Source organism: Sceloporus undulatus, chromosome 5 (genome assembly GCF_019175285.1).
Source record: "Sceloporus undulatus isolate JIND9_A2432 ecotype Alabama chromosome 5, SceUnd_v1.1, whole genome shotgun sequence".
NCBI classification, from domain to species: domain Eukaryota; kingdom Metazoa; phylum Chordata; class Lepidosauria; order Squamata; family Phrynosomatidae; genus Sceloporus; species Sceloporus undulatus.
In genome coordinates this window covers 55,317,775-55,342,558 of record NC_056526.1, presented here as the reverse complement: position 1 = coordinate 55,342,558, position 24,784 = coordinate 55,317,775, and the positions used below count along the sequence as shown (strand labels likewise).

The window sequence follows — 24,784 nt, the reverse complement described above, 5'->3', positions numbered from 1 at the left end:
ATTCAGGTGCTACAATAAATTGTATCAATAAAAAAATGCCAAACTATTTAACCTTTTAGCTGCCAATTCAGAGGACCATGCAGATTTGGTATCCCTATCATGTTATCCCCCTGCCCCACCAAACCAGTATTTACATCACTTATAGTTTTATTCACAGTTTTCTTGCTAGATGTATACAAAGATATTAATATGACCTACTGGTATAAGAAAGAACATTATCACATCTATTCCTTCCAGAAATGAAAATACAATTGGCCCTTCCTTTATGTGGGGGATCTGTGCCAGACTCCGCCACGTAAGGGAAATTCCGCATAAAGTCAAGCCCCATTAGAAACAATGGGTCTCATTCCCATGGCGCGCACCTGGCGTGCGCCCCATTGTTTCTTCTGGGGCTGAGAGAAGCCTTTCCTACATAGCTCCCAGCATATGCTGGAAACCGCGTACAGCACACCCGCGTATGATGCGGGCGCACTGTACAATATAAAGGAGTTGAATAATCTTTTACCATTTATTCACAATGTACTGTATTATTTTAATGAGTAGTGATCTATTATTTTTAGTTTTATGTCTTACTATTGTTCTGGAGACATGCACACATACACCCACACTCACACACATATACATCCCTGATATATTTTAGAATATCCTTGGCATGGTAGACCTAACTTTTATGAAACTGTTACATACTAAATATGTCATACAGTTTATCCTTCACTAATCCAAAATGCATTTAACGCCTATAATTTGAAGGTAGAAAGATATACAATAATTAAATAAATATGTCATTTTGATAGTTTCATGTAATTTTTTAGGCTACCCATATTTATTATAGTTTAAATAAAACAGCATTAACCCATTTAGCACATTTTGGGAAAATTGTAACTAGGGTTTTCATTCAATTACTCACATTGGGTATTAATCTTGTTTATTGACGAGATGCACATATTTTTGCATAAGAATAGCTCAGGAGTGGGATACAGAAAAAAATATGGTCACCTCATGTGGATACCACATGTTTGGCAGATACACACAAATTCCAATAGGCACCATCTTGGAAGAGATTTTCACTTAGAAGCATGAGAGAAGAGGAACCGCTTCTTCTAATGTATGTAAGCACATACTTGACATATATAAGATTCATAATGACTTACCTTAAAAATAATTAACAATTTTAAAAGCATTCTAGCTAATGAATCAGAGGCATCATAGTTTGCTGTACTACACAGAATAGAGATTCAGCAGGCTGATAATAAACAGTTACAATGGGACACTTTCCTTGCAGTGATGGAGTAAGTGCTTTTGTAATTCCTTATTTGACTGTTGCTATACTGTATCTTAAACACATATTTGCTATTTTAGCAAGTTTGTAATTAGGCAGCTTTAGACAGCTATGAGAAAGGACCACTGTTCTTTCTAACAAACTTTAGCCAAACATGAGAAAGGACCACTGTTCTTGTGGCTATTTTGAGAATGGAGGAGGCTTAGACTAAGGAGGGTAATAATATGAATTTTATACACACACACACTCACAGAGAGAGAGAGAGAGAGAGAGAGATGGTTCCTGAATTATGTCAGGCCTAAGGCCATGGCCACATCTGCATTGCAGAAATAATGCAGTTTAACACTACTTTAACTGCTATGTCTCAATGCTGGGATTTGTAGTTTTGTGAGATATTTAGCCTTCTCTGTCAGATAGCTCTGTTTGAACATTTATATTTGCCACAACAATGTATAGATTCCAAGATTCCCTAGGATGGAACCATGACAGTTAACATGGTGTCAGACTGCATGATATCTGCAGCGTAAGTGCAGCTCATATCACGTTCATGTTACTAAAAATGTAGTTGGACTTGTTTTTGTGGTTGTTTTAAATAAAAATAACAGAATATGTTCATAACCTCTTTGGATGAGAAAACAATAATGCACTCATAGCATCCAAGATTTCTGTGCAACCACTAAAGTTGTTTGACAGGAAAATTCATATTTGACTAATTGTATGAAAACGTTGGATCTCAACTTAGTCATACATAGAGAAGCCACACTGAAATCAAGTATAACTAAGTCTGTTTGAAGTTGCTCTTCTGTTCCTTTGATATGTTTTGTGTTTGTTTATCTCTTTAAGAAACAAGCAGAATTGAATATCAAATAAAAAATATTGGGGACATTTTGAACTTAAAAGCTCACTGAAGTTGACTATGTACAATAGAAGCACTCATCAGTATTTTATAGGCTCACTCTGTTGGAAACAGATTTGCCAGTTTAGACAGTTTAAGTCATCACCAGTGACAGTGGCATATAGTTAACCTGTGGAATTCAGTGCTATTGCAAATGCCAAATGCATAGGGGGATATTTAAAAACAGGGTTAGACAACTTATCAGTGAAGAGATCAAGTAAAGCTGCTAACAAAAGTGTTCAAATCTAAATGTCCAAATAGCAATTTGTCATTCATTCCAGTGTGTTAAAAATAAAAGTTATGAAGGCAAATACAAAACTCCCATGTTTTCTTGCATCCCTCTTTCTTTCGCAATTATGTTGTCAAATGCTAGTAAGAATTGGACCCAGATTTTTCTAAAAACAATTTTCTTGAAACAAAAAACCCAATATAATGAGTTTTTTCATGTTTACCTTTTTTAAAATAGTCCATTAAATAAAAACAAAATAGGGATGGATCTTTTTGTAAGAGAAGTATTTAATAACATAAATAACTTACATTGTTACAACATAACCCACTCCAGTCAATTTGGATTACTGATTTATGGATCTTTAAAAAAAAAAAAGCAAAATAAGAAAAATGTACCATCTTTCAGAATTGTATTGAACAGAATTCAACCAAGGCTGCTCAAATTACAGGGAAATGTAAGCACTCCACTTTTTAAACACGGTGAATTTCTGGAAATTGATTTTTCTTCTTCTTTTAACTCATTGCTACCCTATCCTTACTTAGTTTCACTAACTTTGCTGTATCTTTTCTTTTTGTTCTGATCATCCTGTTCTTCCTGTCCTATTTGCTCTGTGTGTCCTCCTTCTTGGTATAGTTTTCTTTCTGATACTTCACAGTTTCCTATCTCCTCTTTGGCGGCTGTTATGAAACAACATTAAGAACATAGCTTGGGAACGCACAAAAGCACAAAGCAATTTCAGCAGGATAGTACAGGAAGGCATATAATAGAAAGAACTGATAGGCTAGCATGATACTTTGAATCAATGATTATTGAATTTTTATTCAGGTTCAACATGGATATACAATGTGAAGATATGACTTTTTAAAAACATAGTTTAATTGAACTTTTCTTTCAGTGGTTTGGTGATCTTGTGACTCCAGTATGGTGGGAAGATGTATGGCTAAAGGAAGGCTTTGCTCACTATTTTGAATTTGTTGGAACTGACTATCTCTATCCTGGCTGGAATTTGGTAAGCCTGTGTTTCTTCTTCATTTTATAAAACCAGTAGAAATGATGTTTCCTCTTAATACTGCTGGATAGTATAAGAGCGGTAAAAAGACAGAGGCCAAGCACATATTTACATACAGACGATCCCAGATTCAGATCCTAGTATCTGGTTAAAAGGACCTCAGGTGGTAAGGCTATGAAGGGTATACATTTGAGACCCTATAGACTCCCTTGAGGTCATAGCATCAAAAGTAATGAACTAAACTAAACAATTTACTGATAGTACAAGGCAATTATGTGATGTATTATCAGAGAGCATTGAAAAATGCCAAATGGTGTGTGCAAATATCAGATGTTCCATAAAGCAAAATCAGAAAGTGTGAAATCATTTGACAGTCCTCCAAAATGTATTCTTCCATTTACTATAAAAGGAATAAGGTCATGCCTGTCATAAGCGAAAGTGAAAATATCTCCTGCCCCTACAAGACATTTCAGATATGAATGATAAAGACAGAGGACTAAATCGATCAAGACTTTCTTTCCTTCTCTGCTGCAGCCCTACTTGATGCTACAAACATGTTTTGACGGATTTCCTAGTTCTTCAGAGTAAGCTTTTGGGGCACTGGGGGGCTACAAAAGGGAGAGGGTCATTCATCTACTGCATTGCCTAATAAAATCAATTTCCCATAAACTTCTAACTTGCCACTGGATACTGTGGAGAACACCAAACACCCTTTCAAATTCAACCTCCCCTTAAATCTAGTCTCTAATATTTTCTTTCATTATTAGTGCTGTCTTTCATTTCAGTTATCTTAAATACAAAAATAGATAGAAGCAATTCATTTAAGGTTTCATAAAATTCCATGGACTAACTGCTTCCTGTTTGGCCCTTAACAAAATATACGTTTTGTAGTGGTTTTCCTCAGAAAACATGTTTTTATAGATTCCATAAGAATATGTGTGCATAAGTGTTTCAGAGAGGCTTTGCATTGCATTCCTCTGAGGCTGAGAGTTTATGACTTGCCCAAGGCAACCCCAGTGGGTTCCATGGTTGAATGGGGATCTGAATCCTGATCTCTCAGAGTTCCAGCCAATTCAAACCACTGCACTACATTCACATTTTGCCTTTCTTTTTTTACCTGTTCCTCCAAGGAGGCCTCTGGTTTTAACCTGTTTCTGTGACATTTCAGAATGCTTGTATTTACCAAAGAATAGAAATGTTGCTTCATAGAACATAATTCGTAAACGTAGAAGAATATGTTTTACTAGCTTCTGGAAATCAAAATAACCATATATTTTCAGAGAGGTTTCTGTAACAATTTTACTTAATAGCTGTTCTCCATACTCAGGAAGTTTCAAAATGCTGTAAGAGAAATGTTCTGTTCCTGGTAGAGACTCCTAAGTGGCTATAATTTAAATCTTATCAGGCCCTTAAAAATATTGAGGATTATTGTGTACTGTGTATGAAGGAAGAATCACCACACTGTGTTCTAATCTGGGAGTGAATAGAGTGAGAGCCAGCATGGTGTAGTGGAAAAATATTGGACTAATTTGGGAGACTCAGGTTTTATTCTCCTTGACTTCAAATGAGCTTGGCTTGAATGCTGACTTTGGGCTCAATTTAACATAATTCACAGAATTTCTGTGATGATACAAGTGGGGCCCTTTATGCTACTTTGTATTTTTGTCATAAAAAACAAATATAAATTAGCAAACAAAACAATACCCAGTAAGAAAGTACAACCAAGTATATGGATAGGTTCTAGAAATCTTAGGTTAAAAGCTGCTATAACTGGGGATAGACCTAAGCCGTATAGGGTTCTTATAAAGTAATCCATCTCTTTCACATTTTTCTTTGGTTTTCTTCTCCTTCTATGCTTCTCAGTGCAATCCTGTGCCTCTCTTTTTAGTAGTAAAAAGGCATACATAGGGCTTTGGGATTTATTTTCAGATAAGTGTATGTAGGATTGTAATCTTTAAAAAAATGATGGCGGATGTTGGATTGGAGTCAAGGACTGTACAGATCTCTGGTATTGCTGCTACTTCCAAGTAGGTCGAGTTCACATACTTTTTGTCCTTGAATGTGTGTGTATTAGTAGAATAGAGTGGAGAAAACTACGACAAAAGCAATTGCTGGTGAGTGATTTCCCCTTTCATCTATAAAATACTAAGTGTCAAATGCTTTAGCAGTCTCTCCTTCACTCAACACTAAGAAGGCATTTCACAGAGCTCAATGGCGTTCTTCCTTTCCTTTGCTCTGTAAGAGTTTGGCTTTGCTGACAACTTTATTGGATGAGTAGGGGCAGAGTACATCAATAATGGCAGTTGCATTGAATCCTTCTTTCTTGTCTGTAAAAAAAGAAGAAAATTAAGAGGAAGGCTACTTTGTCTTTTCTATATCTGTGCGTCTTCCCCACCTCCAACCTCCTCCTTTTTTAAAAAACCCTCATTTCTACAGATGTGTTTTAATCACATATCTCTAACATATATTTCTGGAAGCTATGAAAATAATGTTTGTCTTTATAGAGACAAATAGGAAAAAAGCACAGCAACTTTCTTTAAAAAAAATGTAAGAAAGAGGAAGAACTCAATGCGAGTGCCGTCACTGATGTAATCTGCCTTGACTCATTCAATAAAGTTGCTAGCAAAGCCAAAGTTTTAATCAAAGTTTAAGTATAGAGCACCAGTAGTCATGCGAATATCCTTCATCTTTCCTCAAGTGATCCAAAGCAGTACATCACAGTGTAGTACTCCATGCTCTAGATGATTCTGTCATTTCTCCCAGAAACTGAAACTAGCTTAATACTGAAATATATGCATATCATCATTTTCTTTTTATAAAACCTGTGCTGAGCAGGCTTGTTTAAGCATAAAAATAAATATTAATGGAAAGTCATTAAACTAAAGTTCATTAAACTAAATGCGCAGTGCATTTCAAAGTGCACAGCCCAGAACCCTGATGAATGGTCCCAATTGCCTATCTCCTTCATGAGCAGGATTAAAATAATAAAAATGAAGGTTGTGATTAGCCTCATGCATATCTTTGACTTAAACTGCTTTCTGAAACGTTTATCTCATTGAGTAAAATGTTCTGACACTTTGTGAAACTCACAAGACAAATCAGAAATGGGGGGAAAAGTTCTGGAAGTAGACTTTTTAAGATATGGACTTTAAAATTTTCCCATTATTATTTTGATATATTATAATGATTATATGGTTACCTACTTGATTCTTCTATTCCATCATGCTATCTCAGCATGGTGGGAGATATAGGTTCATTTTTTTCACTTTCCTTTCAAAACTACCCCTTTTATCTCTATTCTTGGTTAAAGTCCCCAAACATTCTAAGAGAGAGGCTTTTAAATTAATTCTGCATGTAGTTTGGCATTTTTCTCCAGTAATGATGCAGTTACATAAATCTACCATTTGTTTTTCTGATTTTGCTATAGAAAGAAAGCTTTCTCTGTGAATCTGTGAAGAAATCCACTCTCAATATGGCAGGAAACAGTGAGGTATATAAGACAAAAACTTAGAGAACATTTGCCAACTCCGTTCTTATTTAATGTCAGTCCTTTTACAATCAACCGTGGGCACAGTTCTGAAACTCTGGCTAGATTCTTTATCTATGAGGAGTATTTCATTTTAAATTGAGCTATCTTGGTTCCCATGCTAGAGAAAAGGCAGCATACAGTAGGTTCTTGATATCTCCTGGGGTTTGATTCCAGGACCTACCGTGGATTCCAAAATCCATGAGTGCTCAAGTCCTTGATATGCAATGGCATAGTAAAATTGTGTCTCTTGTATAAAATGGCAAAATTAAAATATCTTTTATTTTATTTTCTTCCTTCTTTCTTTCTTTTTTAGTTTAATATTTTCAAACCATGGAGGGTTGCATCTCTGGATGCAGAATTTGTTGCTATGAAGGGTGAACTGTATAAATAAAATGTTTTCCCTCATCTCTTTGTTTAGTCTTGAGTGGACAATTTCATCTTGTAGGGTGTAAGCTGCCTGACATATCTCCATTTTCCACTGCATTCCCTCTTAAAATCACAACAAAAAATGTTGTCACATCACTTATTGTTGCCATTTTGAAACAGACTCGAGAAGAAAATTATTTGAGGTTAGTACAAGTTTAGTAGAAGTAGAGGGGCTTGCTGAGTGTTTTGGACTAAAAATTCTTATTAAAAAAATGGTGGTCTTTGATGGCCACAAAAATGGGGTCCAGATACTGCATGCAGTGTTAATCTCAAGTGATGATTCTTTAGTGTCCTGACCATGGGAATTGTTAGACTTATTTGTTGTCACTTAGGAACTGAATCTGCCAACACTTTGTATGATAGCTGCTCAAAAGCTCAACCATCCTGATACTTAAATGGGGAGGAGAAAAAACAACAAATATTTGAAAATTTGCAGACCTTTCCCAATTCTAAGTGCTGGTTGCAACCAGTGATATAATCTCAAATGTCGTTACAAGGAACAATGATCTGTTAAATATCTGCTAAAGGAGGCTGGTATAGTGGGGAATCTTGAACTATCTAATTCTTGTCTGTCTAGAAAATTTTCAACAGACTATTCCTTGATTTTTAATCTTGTTTTTTGAAAGATATCAGATATTGTTCCAGTTTTATTAGCCATAAAATATAAAATTTTGACATTGTTACCAGATAGACCCTCAGATCATATGAATCTAACTTTGGCAAAATATTGCATTAAGGAAATGGGACTCAAAACCCCACTTTCACTCAGAACTCTTTAAAAGGGGAAGTTTAAGTCAAGCACTCTTATCCCAAATGTGATATTTCCTATTGGTATCATTTCCTGTCTGTAATGCATTATTTGCCAACTGCAGGACCACCTATTGGCAGAGATAGAACTTGGTCTTGGGGTATTCAGTGTTTAAATTGTTTAATCAGGAAACTGGAGCAACTTGATGCTGGTAGATAATAAGAGTTCAACTATAGGATTTGACTAAGAAAACACTTTTCCTTTGCTTTCCTAGGCCAGAGATTCAGAAGTGTTGCGATTTTTTTTTTAGCATAAACATGTGCACCTTGGCAGGGGTTTATTTCAGAGATGATTATTTCGTAAAACACTCTTTTTTATTCCCAGTGTTTAAAAAACTCTGTTTTAGACAAGATACAGCTGAATATTTTATCATGAATATAATTTAAACAATGGAATGACCTTATTAAATATTATCCACATAGGTTTCTTAATCTCTGAATTGTGTGAATAGTTGTCTCAGAACAATGACATTCTTTTAACATTCAGCCCTTTGATCTTTGATGTATGCTAATCGTCAGTTATAACTTACATTGTACTATTCCTTTTGTTCTTTTGTTGGATACAATCCAGTTTCTGCCCCCCTTTTAAAATTCTTTTGTCCTGCAATTTCATATTCTATTTTGGAAACTATTTTTTGTGTATTTGGTTCAAGTACTATATTATTGTCATGCTAACTATCTTAAGTTTGTTTATATCCCAGTAAGTGTCCTAAAACCAGGAGCACTGACTCCTAAATTACATTACCATTATCATGATTCATATATAATAAACATCTTTGAAGTTTGATAAGAAGAACAGATTATTTAGAATGAATTAGGAACTTAAATTGACTGAAATGGCGCTTGTATATACGTGTGTGTGCAGTTAATCATTATAAATAAATGCAAGTAGAAAATATTAATAATCTTATTTCACATGTATTTTAACAATTGCTATTCTGGTTTCGACACTTACTAATAGAGATGTAGACTGTACATTACTTTTATTTATTCATTTCTAACTATAGGCTGGCATCCGTCTCTCTGTTGGAAAATTACATAAATGTAAACTGACTTACAATCATGTAAAGCTGAATTGTGCCTTTGTGCATTGCTCATATTTTCAGGAGGGAACTAGAGCTGTAGCTACATCATCGGGACCATTGTGCAAGTAGACTTCATAGTATGTCCATTGCATAATAGCCCTGTTGCATAATGTGTCTTGTTGCACAATGCATCCCAGTGCACAACATGTCCCAATGCACATCTTTCACAGTCATGTACATTGTCACAATTCACTAGCATTGTTATGGATTATGTCATTGATGTAGCTCTGTCATCATAAAGTTACACATCATAGCTTCTGATGCAGGATATTTGCCAAAGTCTTTTTACACATGAGATCCAACATTGTTTTTCCACTGACAGAACTATTTCCATCACTGGAACTGGGAGAGGAGCAATTTATTTCTAGGAGAGGGGCATTCTGCCAACTGAAAACCTGTTCTGAGGAGCTGCAGCAGGGATGGTTAAAAAGTCCTGCCATTGAAACTAGTCCTATCATGATAGCCAGCATCTACTAAAGAAACACTGAATTTAAGCCAAAAGTCTTTATATTCTTAATAATTTCAAAAGTGTGTGTGTGTGTGTGCGCATGAGAGAGAGAGAGAGAGAGAGAGAGAGAGAGATTTCTTTCCCCCAGCAATCTTAGGATAGTTCCCAAAAGCTTCACATCTCCTGCAAAGTCCTACTTTTAATGTCTCTAGACCTGTCATTCCATGTTAAAATTCATGCAAACATGATGCTTTGATCATTCTCCCAGCTATCCTCACCCCATTCCCTCTCCCACATCTTGCTTGATGCAAAGATTTAAATAATTTGAACTTGTTTATCAGAACATTTTGTACATGGTTGTGACCTTTGGTCTAACCAAGTATTTCATTAATATGGGCAGCATCCAGTTGTCATGTTCCTCTGGCTGAACAATCAAATCCAGTGGAACTTGGAAGGAGATGATCTCCCCTCCACTACAACTCACTGCACTAGTCCAAACCTGGTTCTGGGGAGCTGACAAATCCTTCAGAGCACCTTTCCTAGTTTTCATCTAAAAAAGTGAGGGGGGATTTGAGGTGACAACCAGCAAAACATGGGATCATCAGATTTGATATTTTTTTCTTCTTGGAAAACCTGGATACATAATCTTTGTGGGGTGAACTAAGTGGGAAAAGCAACTGTAAGACCTGATTAGCTTTCACAAACAATATGATAAGATCTGGAAATGTTTCATTTTCTGAAGAGAACCTACAGTTGCTCAAGAATCTTTTATTATTGTTTTGTGCTTTTTTGTTATTGCTGAAATTCAATTACTTGGAAAGTTTGATAAGAAAATCAGGTGCATTAGCTAGATAAGTGAACTACTTTCTCCTACTTTCCTCCATAAAACATAACTGTCAGAGTCTGCCATTGTCTCTTTCACAATCCTTAAAAGCAGTTCAGAGTGTAAATGCTTTTGAAATGTAGCCAAAAAGGTCTGTGTTCCCTACATTGCATTACATATTCATTCAGTTTTCATAGGTTTGAACAATACCATGCTGGTGGATAACTGTTAAGCCCCCAATATTGTCCCTGCTTCTCTTCCTAAGAGAATGACTTGGCTCTGAAGTAAAGGGTGGAGGAAATCCAAATCTCATTCACTAAATAGAAATGCTTCTTTTGAATCATGCCATAACATGTTTTTCTTTGTTCTTAATTTATTAAATCTGATTAACCTTGGTCCCAGGATGACTAGTGATGGCATACACATTCACTCTCTTTCACACATCATTTTATGAATGTTTCAAGACAGTGAGTTTGCACCAACCCACAAACTCTATATGTGCTTTCCCAGCAGCTTCATGTAAATCCTAAAAAGTATATAGGAACAGTATTGACCTCTATGGGCTCCCCCAGGCTAATGGCCAGGAGGTAGAACATATGTCCTCCACCATCATATTCTGGGAAGGTTCAGCCGAACAGCACTGGAATCATGGCAGCACAGTGCCCTCAAATCTCATGTCAGCCAAATATATCAACAGGTGTACATCACTTCAAAATATCTGCAGTATTAATAAACATTTTAATAATATTTGTTATTTATTTGTTTTATATAATTTACTAACAGCTTGACTAGTGCACACACATACGTACTCTGTATGTACAGTTTGAGAACTTGAGATGATTAATTCATCTCTTGCTAGACAGTAGTTATGATAAAATGTAACCAATTAAGGAAGCATGAGTTTGAAAAGACATTAATTGAAAATGTAGCATGAAATAGGTAATACGTATATTTGCATGTGGGAAACAGTGCTGTTCCTTTGTGATTCCCTGTAAGGTTTTGCTTCTGACGATAGTCACCTCTACTTACAAATACATGTTTATATAATCCTATGATTATTACCTTCCCTCATTTCTAAAATTGCCATGGCACTCCTCCAAAGATCTCTGGGAATTCTGATTGACATGTAAAGATTTAGCAGGAGCAAGTTCTTCACACTGGCTTTCTGAATATGATGCCAGCCCATCAATCCACTGGATACCAGTGTGCAGCAATATTTTGTAAAGGTAATGTGTGAAACTGCAGTCTTTGCAGCTTCACATTTTATTGACATAACTGAAAATGTATCAGTGTGTTTTGCTGTATTGCAGGAGAAACAAAGGTTTCTGACAGATGTCTTACATGAAGTTATGCTGCTTGATGGCCTGGCTAGTTCACACCCGGTGTCACAGGAAGTACAGCAAGCCACAGATATTGACAGGGTGTTCGACTGGATTGCCTATAAAAAGGTGGGAATAGAAAAGTGTACATATGTTTGTTGGATTTTTCTGGTATTTATTACTTCCATGTCCTGTAATGTCTACAATTTAGAAGTATTTTGCTCTGTTGGTACAATAAAAAAGGGGTGTTTTGACTCATTGACAGCTAGTATGGCAAATACCATTCTTGTTTCTCTTTTATAGCTAGTTAAAAAAATGAAGCAATCGATTTTTAAAATTTGATACAGATTGAGTCTCTCTTATCCAAGATGTATGTGATTGAAAGTGTTTTGGATTTTGGAATGCATATATATATACTTAATAAAATATCTTGGAATTGGGACCCAAGTCTAAAGACAGAATTCATTTGTGATACACACACACACACACACACACACACACACACATCTTATACACATAGCCTGAAGGTAATTTTATACTATATATTTTTAAATTTTTGTGCATGAAACAAAGTTTGTGTACACTGAACCATCAGAAAGCAAGAGTATCACTATCTCAGTCACCCATGAAAAAACTTTCATTTTTTGGAGTATTTTGGACTTCAGAATTCTGGATAAGGGAGACTTGACCTGAACTGTATCAAAAACTTATCAAATCAATATTAGTCAGAAAATTCTACATAAAACAAATAAGAAGGTGTTTAATAAATTATAGAATATGAAAAAATGCAGGACTTAAATTAGAGGATGTTGTGATTGTTGTTTACTGTGTCATTTGAAGAATCTTCCCATTATGTGTGTATTATATGGCATTGCCTTCGGAAGAGTTGCTTGATGAAAAACAGAAAAAAGATTCAGTCTATTCATCTTAGTTAATAAGAATCAATAAAATGCTGCTGTCAACGAGTCCTCAACCAGTTTATTTTTTTTATTTATTACAATGTAAAATGTATATATTATCACTGTTTTGCGAAAAAGAGGGATCACATTCTGGGCACAATGGTGAGTAAAGTCTGATGTTACCTAGGATTAGGAGGCTTTTCTGTATCATGTGCCTCACCTCTGTGAGTCAATCCCAAATAGACTTGATCTGCAGGCATCTTCTGATCTCTTTTCTCTAACTATTTTGTTCCATATTTATCTTACCATTTAGCCTTTATCCTACCCTTAACTGGCTCTGCCCTTTCTCTGAAATTCTAAATGACATTTTTCCACATCCACTTTCATTTGCTTTACAGAAGCTGCAGTATTGCTCAGTGTTTTTTAAATTTATTCATCCTCCCAGAAATTAGAATATTATTAACTATGTATCATAAACTATCATAGCACTGGGGTGGGCAAAGAATGGCTCCAGGACAGCATGCAGTACACCCCAGTGCTGTCTTTGCAACTTTTGTACCTTCCAAGCAGCCCTTTTTTCTTTCTATTAAAAGGAGTGAATGTCTCTCCAGTCTGCAGTTCACCATTTAAATGGTCTGGAGGTCTCTGTCCTGTCCTACGCATATTAACTTTTTTAATATCATTTTTTAAAAACCAGATATGTAATTCTGATCACTTCTGGTTTTCTAGTTTTTTAGAGATTTCTTTGCAGTCCAGATGGTCCAGGGTAGAAAACTGATCCTTGCACAGACCACAGTCGTCTACCCATATCACAGCATGTCAGTGTTTAAATTAAGCTCTTGATGGATAATAGGCAGCAGATATTTCTGAGACTTTTTTTAAAATTACAAAGCTGGTTTGATTTATACCTTAAAAAGCACCCTAGATTTCTGTTGCAGTTTTTACTTCCTATCCTTAACTTTCCTCTGATTGCGTTTATATTTACAGGAAGAAAACCCCTCTAAGATATATTTTTTCCTATAGTTTTAAAACACAGTTTCTGTCAAGACTGTCAGTGTTAAAAGTCCCATTTAAGATTCTGAATAAAACCATCCATTTATAGGTATTTTGGGGTATTCTCTTGATTCTCCTTTCCTTTGGAAGGAAACATTAATATTCTTGCTACTCAGATGTCTGTGGGACTAGATGTACTTGTCATTTCTACTTTGTGCTCTCGATGGCTACACTTGTGCAGAAACTTCATGATGCAAAGCTCTCAGGGAACATCACTTAGGTTCAGCATCAGAGTGAAATAGATACCCTGGAACTTGGAAATAATGTATCCATTTGAATTTTTGTCTTCATACCATTTCAGTAAATCCTTTAGAAATATCATGCTAGTATTTTAGAAATTAACAACCATTGTTTTTAAATCTATGGTCAAAAATATCATTTAAAAACTTGTTATAAATGTTGGACAGTAAGTTGTATTGATAATACTTTATCTTTTCTGATGCTCAATGAAAAATGTCTGCATACCTTAAATGGAAGAACATTAAGTTGTGCCTTTGGAATGATAGGATTTGTTAGTCTACATATGCATTAGTGGAAAAAATTAAATCTGTTTCATATATTCCAGGAGGGGCATGTTAGCTAAAAAACTATGGAACCAGGAGCTGGAATTTATCGTATGCCTGAGTAATATGCTTGTGCAGTGCAGCTATATTGAATAAAATGCAGGGGGGGGGGGTTGGTCCCATTTCACAGTTTTTAGTGGGTTCATGCTATAGCTTTAAGATGTATTTGTTAAAGCTGCCAAGTGTGAAGCATCCTTCAGGATGCATTGGCAACTGTGATGATTGTCATATTTCACATAAAGTCATGTCATGTCATTTCATTGCTTTTTCTTGTGCCAGGACTCCTCATTTCTACAAATATGCTATTTCTTCTCTGTTGATCATATGCATTTTGCACTGTTGCCTCTGAACAGTGAGATTTGCTTGTATACTTTAGCAGAGCAATCTTTGTTTGCTGATCTCTGCTATCTACTGCTTTCCTCTACATATATTAACCTGTTTCAGAGGACCCTACAGTTATCAAGTAGCTAGGGATAGTCAGGAAGAAAAAAAGAATGAATGCTCTACTTTGTAGTAGAAATGCTTCTACTAGTGTTAAACCACCACAAGATTAAAACCTTTAACGATGTGTTAACTTCAACCTCAGTTATTAAGGCACATATGTTCTAGAAAGCAATAGTAAAAACTAATTGAGGGTGGCCCATATATGTTCCATTGTCTCATAACTTTAAAATGAAGGTTAAAGCATTTCTTGTATTTGATTGTAAGGACTTCATTGTGCATCCAGATATGATTGGCTATGTGGAGCTGCAACATCTGTGTATTTCCTGTGTGATCCCTTTTAAATTATAACCAATTTTCAGGAAAAAAAGATAGCCCAGCCCAAAAAAGGACACCAGAGAAGCAGTAAGAGAAGAAAGCAAGACATGAAAATTGCTACAAACTAATCCTCCTTTTTACCACAAAACTTTTCAGATATGAAAATTCAGCTCATCTTGATTTAATAGAAGTTATTGTTAGAGAGTAAAATGACATAAAACTATTGAAGGTGTACTGATTTAACCATTGATCAGCTACTCTAGGGGAGGAGTTGAACTACCAAATTTGAATGTAGTGCTTATTTTCTCATTTTTCTTTTCTTACTATAATAATTTATATAGTTTAGGCCAATTTTTATAAATTTCAAAATATATCAGAAATCAAAAGCATTATATGCTGCCATGATAGCATCAGGAACAATATGGATCAACCAAGCCAAAGCTGTATAAAAATGTGTTCCTGTTGTTGTTGTTGTTGTTGTGTGCCTTTAAGTCGTTTCCAACTTATGCTGAGCCTAAGGTAATCCTATCATGGAATTTTCTTGGCAAGATTTGTTCAGAGGAGGTTGCACAGTATTTAAAAAATAATTATCTCATTATAATGATTGAAAAAAGTTGACTTGCAAGTTGACTTGTTCTTTTTTCTTTATTTTATGTTACTTTTGTGAGGGCCAAACAAACAAACAAACATTAGAATTGATAGGAAAATGACAGAAAATTGGAACCCATCAAATACTATCAGAGTAGAAGCTAGAAACCCATTACACCAGTAAACCCCCCCCCCAAAAAAAACCCTTTTCTCTTGTTATATTTCTTTTAAAATATAATGTTATTACCTCTGATTTCTAATTTGTTATTTCCAGGTTCTGAAGGAGGCATTGGCAATATGCTCAGCTTCTTTGTCCTCCCACTTGGGCAGATGACACAAAAAACAGAGTTGGTGTAATAAATGACAGCAACTTTATTAGTGGACAGGAATCTATAACATGTGAACAGGATGGGACGTGTGGACACTTACTTCTGGGAGGTTCGGTTAAGCCAGGCTTCCCATAGGGAACGACTTCCTGACTCTGAATTTCAAATGGAACTTCTCACAGTTTTCCATTGCCTGTTCCTCTGAAGGGATCTAAGGATCCCAAGTGGCACTGGTTAGCATTTTTATAGCGGAGTTCTAACATGGTACAAGGAGCCACCACATTCTCCTTCAAACTGGTAAGAGACATGTGGGTAAGATTCCTCTACCTTTTGGGGATGTCTCAGAAATCCCATCAAAGAAGCATGTCACCTAACTGAACACCTGCACCCCACCAAGTAATAAATAAATAATATTTCTTACCCATCTCTCCCCAAGGCTAGGGCTGGGGTAGAACACAGATTAAAATATAATATATAACTAAATGCATAGAACTATTTAAACACATTGGCTAACACACATATACATACAATTAAAACAAATCTTTACACATTAAAATCATCCAGATATAAATTTAAAATATACCAATTTAAAATTAATAGTTTACTTGAGTGATGGGAAAGCCAACTCATTTAATCCACTGATAAGAAGAAGATGCAGCCCAAAATGTAGATTCCAAAAATCACAGTTTTCAGTGGAGAGGTACATTTCATGCTTTCTAAAAAGTTATGTCTTAATGTGAATAATAACCAGCTGTGGAATATAGACTCCTCCCACTTGGAGAATCCTTTTATGCATGCCCCTCTTTACCTGGCATTGAGCCCTGCCAACCTTCCCTGGTTATATGCTTCCCTCAACATACATTGCTCTAGTCTGTTTCTTTTCTTGCTTGCCTCTAGCACCCTCCTGTTGCTTGAAATGCAGTAGTCCATCCTTATCTGCAGTTCTTGTTTCATGGTTTCAGTTACCCAGGATCACTGAAAATATAATGTAGCTGTGATTTCACTCTGTGCAATTTCAGTTACTACAGTCAGTCATGGTCTGAAACTACTACTGGTATAGGGTTCGATACTATCCACAGCTTCAGGCATCTACTGGGGGTCTTGGCACATAGCTCTCCTGGATAACAGAGAAATAATCGAGTTTTATACTGCTTTTACATGGTTCAAGACTCTGAAATTTTTAGATCTGTAGTTTGAGAGAAGGCTAAATGGCTCACAAAACTATAATTTCCAGAATTCCAGCATTGAGCCATAGCAGTTGAAGAGGTGTCAAACTAGATTATTTCTGTGGTGCAGATTCAGCCTAGAATTATTCCATTATAACTGGCATTTTTGATAACTGTTAATTTACTTGCAGGGGTATTTTTTTAGTGAATTGAGCTAGTTTGATGTTTAAAATTTGTTAATGAAGGAGTGGACATCAGGATAAGTGTTTAAGTACTATTCTTATCCAGCATTGCACTTGAACTTCAGTGATGGCCCATCTGTGTAAATAATTTCATCAACCTTCTGTGTTTGCCCATCCTTGAAGATACTGTCATAAGGCTGCTTAATGAAAAATATATATTGTGCTTTTGTCCTTGTCAGTGGTGTCAGAACACATAACAGAGGTCCTATTGGAGGGGCCTAAATGAAACTGCTGAAATAAATGAAGTCCTGGCAACATTTTGTCTAGACAACTAAGCGGGTTGTGCTTTATTTTAAAATACACAGTGTGGGTGAGGAATATTTTCAAGTATATTGGAAGGGCATGTTTATTTATATTTATTTCCTGATAAATCTGATTTACTTTGACACAGTCATATAAAACTATAGAAAAACATTGACCTCTAATATCCTAAAGCACATACAGGCTTCCAACACTAGAATAAGAGTTGTAACAGGCCAGAATACCATCTGTTTCCCATCTCCTGTTGAGAATGTGCTCATACTAGAAAGATTCTAGAATGGATCTTTAGGAAGTGGAGTAGATTTTGAAGAGAAAGAAAAAAAAGGAAGAAAGAGAATGTGGAGACAGATGTTCACATTAGGGCACATTTGTAGCACCTTTGAGACGAACTATGCAAAAGATGTTGAAACATAAGCTTTTGTGAGCTTGGTCTACATCCTCAAAAGCAGGCCACATCTACATTTAGACTTTCTCAGAAGTAGATTAAGTCTACAAAAGTGAATGCTACAACTTCTTTCATACAGTGGTAGTATTCAAAGATATAGCCATGTTCGTCTTAGGATCAGTATGTAGAGAAATCTTGTAGTACCTTTGAGACTAACTGAAAAAAAATGTTGGCAGCATGAGCTTTCATAGACTAAAGTCTACTTCCTCAGATGCATTTGGACTTTTTTCACACAGTTATGGGCTGTACAGATGAGAAGAAAAGAGCGGCCAGAGGCTCCTTTCCATACCACTGCCAAGGTACCATTAGCGCCTTGGAGTGGCATGGTGATGTCTCTTGTGCACCATGCCATTTGGGTGCAGACACGTCATCAGTGAGTGCTGCGTGTGAATTCACTTGTGCCAAAATGGCACCCAGAGAGCAAGGAGGGTGCAGATGCTCCACTCTCCTGAGCCCTAATTTCATCTGAAGAGCGCCACAAAGTGGCAGTCTGTATCGGACCTTAGTCTCAAAGGTGCTACAAGATCCCTTTGCTTCATGATATTCCAGACTAACATGGCTATGTCTGAATTCATATTTGGGTCATGCTAAACTTCACAGGTAAGTGTCTTGCTGGAATAATGGGCTGTAAATTGTAGAACTGTATACTTCTGTATATCTTCCCAATGTCTTCTGGTGCTCTTGCAATGTGCACCTGTAGAGCAGTAGCCTAGAAAACTGTTGTGGATTGCAAGGCATAAGTATTTCACTGCTTCACCTATTTCTTCCTCTTTAATTCCAGTGAGAAAAATTGTGGAGAGGGATGCATGAACTAATATTATCTTCATTTCTTCATTGGCCTTGTATCTGACCATTTTACTATTAATGGCAGATAAATTTAAAAAGTTACTCTAACAACATTAATGCATAACTTAGGGCCAAAACACACTGCATAAATAATCCAATTTGAGACCATTTTTACTGCCCTGGTTCAGTGCTAGGGAATCCTGGGAACTGTAGTTTTTGTGGCACAGCTCTCTGAAAGAGACGGCTAAATGTCTAACAAAACTACAGTTCCCAGAATTCCCTAGCATTGAGCCAAGGCAAATAGAGTGGTGTCAAACTGGATTATTTCTATGGTGTGTTTTAGTCCTTTGATAGTTTATATTTTGTTTTCCAATTAAAAATTATTATATAGTCCAATCAAAATTGTGTTTGAGATGCATATTTACTGTAGAATAAAGACCTAATTTTTTTTTAAAAAAAACCCTCCTTTGATAACTAATATCCTGCAGTTTTCAGTTTTCTATTTTAAATATCTAGGTTGGCTTTAAAAACTTGGATAATTTTATTTATTAATTAAAATATTTCTATCCTGTCCTTTATCCAAAGCTCTCAGGGCAGAATACATTAACATCAATTTAAAATAATAAATAATTACAAAAACATAGTATGTAGACTGGTTTTTCATAGATAAGGAGCTATATCATAGAATCTAATACTTCTACATGTGTGCTTCAATCAGCAAAGTAGGTATGTTCCTGGGAATTACTTGTTTAAACAAAATATTGGTTCCAGATGCAGAAATAACATAGGAAGAACAGGAGTAGGCTCAGCATATTATAACAATTTTTTTTTTATTCAAAACCAAACAACATGCACATGTGAAATGAAGCAGTCAGAAGAACACTTGAATGCTTCTTCGAAGTGGTTGACTTTTTCTTTCAGTATCTTCTACTTTTCCTGTGATGTCTGCTTTGGTGGTCAAATCAATAGATCTATGGTTCTTTAACATGCTGAAGGTAGCTTGTCATGTGGGCTTAGCTGTTTTTTCTGTCTGTTTTGCTGTTCATGCATGATCATTATGAGATTCTGGATCAGCTGCTGGGTAACTTGCCTATTGTAGACAGGCATACACAGCTACAGTAGCATTGGCTAGAGTAGAATCCTTTTAAAGCTTTTATTACCGCTGGAATCTAGCACCAAAAGTTTCTTTCTTCAACCTTCCTTCACCATCTTATCACTGTTGATGCTACTCAAAATGTCTAGCTAGATAGAGGACAAGGAGGAAAAGGGAGGCTTTACAAAAGATTTCATAAAATTATCTTCTTTGTCAGATGTGTTGTGTTGAGGCAGTCTGAATCTATACTATTACTAACTATGCAGGCAGTTCCATGGATATTCTAAGTGTCCTTTCAGCATCCCAGTCAAGTAGCTCAACATAAGTAGCTCCATATTACTGTTGAAAATAGGGTTACAGTGTCTTAGCTAAGGCTAGTCAGTGGGTTTTGCTGAACCCGTAGTTTGTGTCCTTAATAACTGTATTTTGCCACGAGAACACATTTTTATGTGTGTGATAGACAAATATAAAATATAGACTTGTTTCCTCCAGATATACTGTCAGATTGTATTCATGAAGCTTCCCCTTCTGATCATTTTCTTAAAGATTTATTCTATCTTTAGCATGTCAACATTCATTCCAGAGAAGAATTGTTCAGTACTGTAAACTGTACCAGGAGGCAGAGCTGCATTTTCTCATTCTCTGTCAGATAGATTTCTCTGTGTTTTCTCAGATAAATCATAGAGCAGTCTCTTAACTATTCCAGCAAAAGCAGTGTCTTTTCCTCTTGTGAAATATTGGTAGAGTTCTTGGTGACATCACCATCTATTTCAGAAGCAGCATGCAAACACTTTATTTAATGAGGGACATGATCTATAGGTGTTCTCTACTGAGATGGCATAAACTTCCTTGGTGGCCTGGTGAACTGTAGGCATATCTAGGGTACCATATGCTGTGCAATTACCAATGCAAACGCTTTCTTCTTTCTAGGAGATTGTGTTGATAAGCATTCATACTTACAGTTTCCTCAGGTAAGATGCTGTGCAATCTGCTCTTCACATTCTTTCTTTCTAGCTGTGTTGTCCACCACTCAGCTTAATTTAAACATGTGGAAAATTCATACTTAGGGCATGCACTTATGAGAAAGGACTGCACTTTTGCCAGACTTCCTTAAAATTCTTTGGAATCTTTGGAATGGCTGGTGTTGGCATGAGTAAGGCAAGAGCCCAGCGATTATGCTAAGAAACGTAATCAACTCCAGAGTTCCCATCGGAGCATATTAATTAAAGAACCATGACTCAGAAATAAAAGGATTATTTAAAGAGTAAAGTGAACCTGCTGGCAATTGCTTGACTGGAAATGTAGAATACTTACAACTTGACCTGTACATAGAATCTGGGTTCTGTATTGATCTGGAGGGGCCTAATCCATTCAAGTCCTGCTGAATGTAGGTTCAGAAAATATACGGAAGTAAGACTAATTCACTGAGAATCCAAATCATATCTTTAGTGGTGACAAACAGATGAGTCATAGAGTCATAGAATTGGAAGAGGCTTCATGGGCCATGGAGTCCAATTCTATGTCAGTACAGGATCTCCTGCTACAGTATTCTCAGCAGGTAGCTGTCTAGCCTGTTTTTGCAGATGTCCAGAAAAGAAGACTCCAGCACCTCCCTAGGCAATTGGTTCCATTGCCAAACCATTCTTACTGTCAAGAAGGTCCTTCTAGTGTTTAATCAAAATCTGCTCTCCTGTAACTTCAGATCATTAGATCTGGTCCTATCTTCTGGCACAGCAGAGAGCAGACCAGCCCCCCTTCTCTCTGTGGCAGCCATTGAGGTATTGAAAATGTGCAAATCATGTCACTCTTCAGTCTTCTCTTCACCAAGCGGAACACACCCAGCTCCTTCCATCTTCATATGTTTTGTTGTCCATCCCTCTTAATAATAATAATAATAATAATAATAATAATAATAATAATAATAATATTTATACCCCGCTCTTCAGCCGAGGCTATCAAAGCGGCTTACAATTTATCATCCTTATCTTCCTTTTCTGAACCTGCTCCAGTTTGTGTCCATCCTTTCTAAAATGAGGTGCCCTGAACTGAATTGGACATTCCACCAAGTAATTCCCTGAACCTGTTAAAATCAGCTTTCCTGAAATCTAAAGTCTGTGTTTGACTATATTCTTCTTTGCCCTGTCTCACAATTGCAATTTCTAGCATTACATGGTCACTTTCCTCTAAAGTATTGACTAGCTTGATTCCAGTGACCAACTTCTACTTTTTGGTTTGGATCAAGTCCCAGGATTGCTGATCCCCTTTTGAAATAATAATAATAAAAAGATCTGCAAGGTATATCAGGAATTTGTTGGAGAGCCTACGTTTAGCAGAGTTTGTCTCCTAGCAGATATCAGGGTAATTGAAGTTGCCCATAACAACCAGCTTGGGTCCCTCCTGGGAGAAAGGTAGCATACAAATGAAATAAATAAAAATATTGATTCATGCATCTTGAGATTTTTGAGATTTGTTTCTCAATAGTATTGTCCACCACCTCTTCTTGGTTTGGCAGCATCTACTAAATTCCTCCCACAATGTTGCATTTATTTATTTCTCTATTTTTTAAACCCAAGTCATTACCTTCATTTATCATGTTATCAACGTACATGGCACTTTACAAGTAAAAGACCACCCCCGTCCCAAAAAACATCTAGTTCCCTGCTTTCAGGTTTACAATCTAATTGAGACATGACACAAAAGGAAAAGGGGGTGGCAGTGTGGGAGGGGATTACATTCCCCCAAGGCCAGAGCAGTGGCAGTTGGAATGGATAGGGGGATCTAATTAACAATTTGTAAGCCGCCCCGATAGCCTTTTGACTGAAGAGCGGGATATAAATAAAGATGATGATGATGATGATGATGATGATGATGATGATGATGATGATGATTCTCTACTCTTGGGCCTAGACATGACACAACTCTTCTCCCTTTCCATGGCTAGATCCAAATAATCTCAACTGGTCCACTCTGTTCACTCTCATGGATTTTTGTACAACTGAATTTGTCTTTTTGACATATAATGTTGCTCCTCCTCCTTTACTGCCACATGTATATGGAAAAGATAAGCAAAGAAAATATGATGACATCCTTTCAGCCAAATCTCTGGCACAGAATCAAATGTGCATGGTCATTGCCTCTGCACTGGTAGATGTTAGAGTCTTTTCTTAATTAACTCTGTCTCTGTCTCTGTCTCTGTCTCTCTCTCTCTCTCTCTCTCTCTCTGTGTGTGTGTGTGTGTGTGTATGTGTATGTTCTTGGGCAAGATACCAGCATTTCTTCTTCCCAAGACTTGGACAAAGAAAATCCCTCCCATCTGGGGGTTATATACCTTCACAGGGCTTTGAGATAACACTTGGATACTCAATAAGGTGTAGTTCTCATCTTCTCCTTCCCTGCAAGAGAGAGAGAGAGAGAGTGGAGGACAATTTTTGTTCTTAGAAAGAATTTCTTATCATCAATAGGGCTAGCATAAGTACAGTGGCTGTATCTCTGCTTACCTTTAGGCTTAACTCCTCTTTATTGAGTAACCCAGAGTACAATGAAGCTATGAAATATGGACTTATTATAACATATATATGGACAGATGAGCAGCTGAATTACTAAAAAAAACCTCACCAGTGTTGTACACACACAGATCACTACAGGTTCTTTGAGTGGAAAAAGATGAATCACTACTAAATATGGAGACAGTGGCTGTGACCAACAGTCACAAAACATATGATGATGATTTATGTGTTTGCAGGTATGACTATAGTTTTTAGGGATTAGCTGCTGCTTTAGTACAAATCTATGCAGGGAGGTCACATCAAAGCAAAATAACATCTTTGCAGAACACGTCTTTGCTCTTATACTCATTATTATGGAAAACTCTAGCAGGCATGTGCAAAATTGATTAATTTTCTGTTTGCTTAGAAACAGTATCTCAGCCATAGTCAAGGAAGGAAACGTAATGATCTAGCAGATTATAAACTCTGTCTCTACTGGAAAGTTCTGTTTGATGTTGAAGAATATGTATTGACCACAATAATATTTTGCAGATGTTTATATTTTGAGAAGGTAAGCTGGAAATTGCCAGTGGGGACTCAAGGATAGATTTTGTTGTATTCTGATTTCATTTTGTTTTGTATTCCTGTCCTATTTTTCAAGATAAAATAATATTTGTATGGTGTCTTAGAAAACCAAGCCAAATAATAATACAATTGACCCTCTATATCCACTGATTCTGCATCCATAGATTCAGCTATGTCCATCTTGACCCCTCCCCCCCAAAAATAAGTTAATTAAATTAATCAGTCTAACTATTAAACAGTAGACATAAAACGCAGGATTTCTAGCTTGTTTGTCTTCCTCAGGAGTAAGCTCTACAGTCTTGAGGTCACAACTGAAAAAGTATTGACCCTGGTGTTTGCTTGCAAGTTCTTAACTAGAGTTATTATGGTAATTTACTATATGTAAATTTTGCAATATTGTGAAGAATCAGTCATCCAGTGAGCTTCCCATTGCCAGACTACTATATCTACATTTCTGGTAGTTTGTATTCACTGCCATCCCCATCTCTCCAAATGTCTGCCTGAATTTAGAAAAAATCATAGAAGAGTTAGGAAGTATAGATATCCACAGTGAAAAAAATGGATACTTTACCAAGAAAGTTAGTTGTAATCCAATCCCAGTCAAATAAATAATTATTGACTCTCAATCACATCACATGGGTCCAAGTTTTGTTGCCAGTCCTAGCTAAAGCAGACATTTTAAAC

General features: G+C 36.3%; 1 protein-coding gene across 1 annotated transcript in view; it reads left to right on the top strand.

Annotated features, from left to right (window-relative positions):
* Nucleotides 1–24,784, top strand: part of TRHDE (thyrotropin releasing hormone degrading enzyme) — a 332,065-nt gene that overhangs the window by 164,971 nt on the left and 142,310 nt on the right. Inside the window, exons 5-6 of the mRNA XM_042470783.1 lie at nucleotides 3,299–3,412; nucleotides 11,841–11,978. Coding sequence (XP_042326717.1) covers nucleotides 3,299–3,412; nucleotides 11,841–11,978 — 252 coding nt within the window. The remainder of the gene's footprint in view (nucleotides 1–3,298; nucleotides 3,413–11,840; nucleotides 11,979–24,784) is intronic.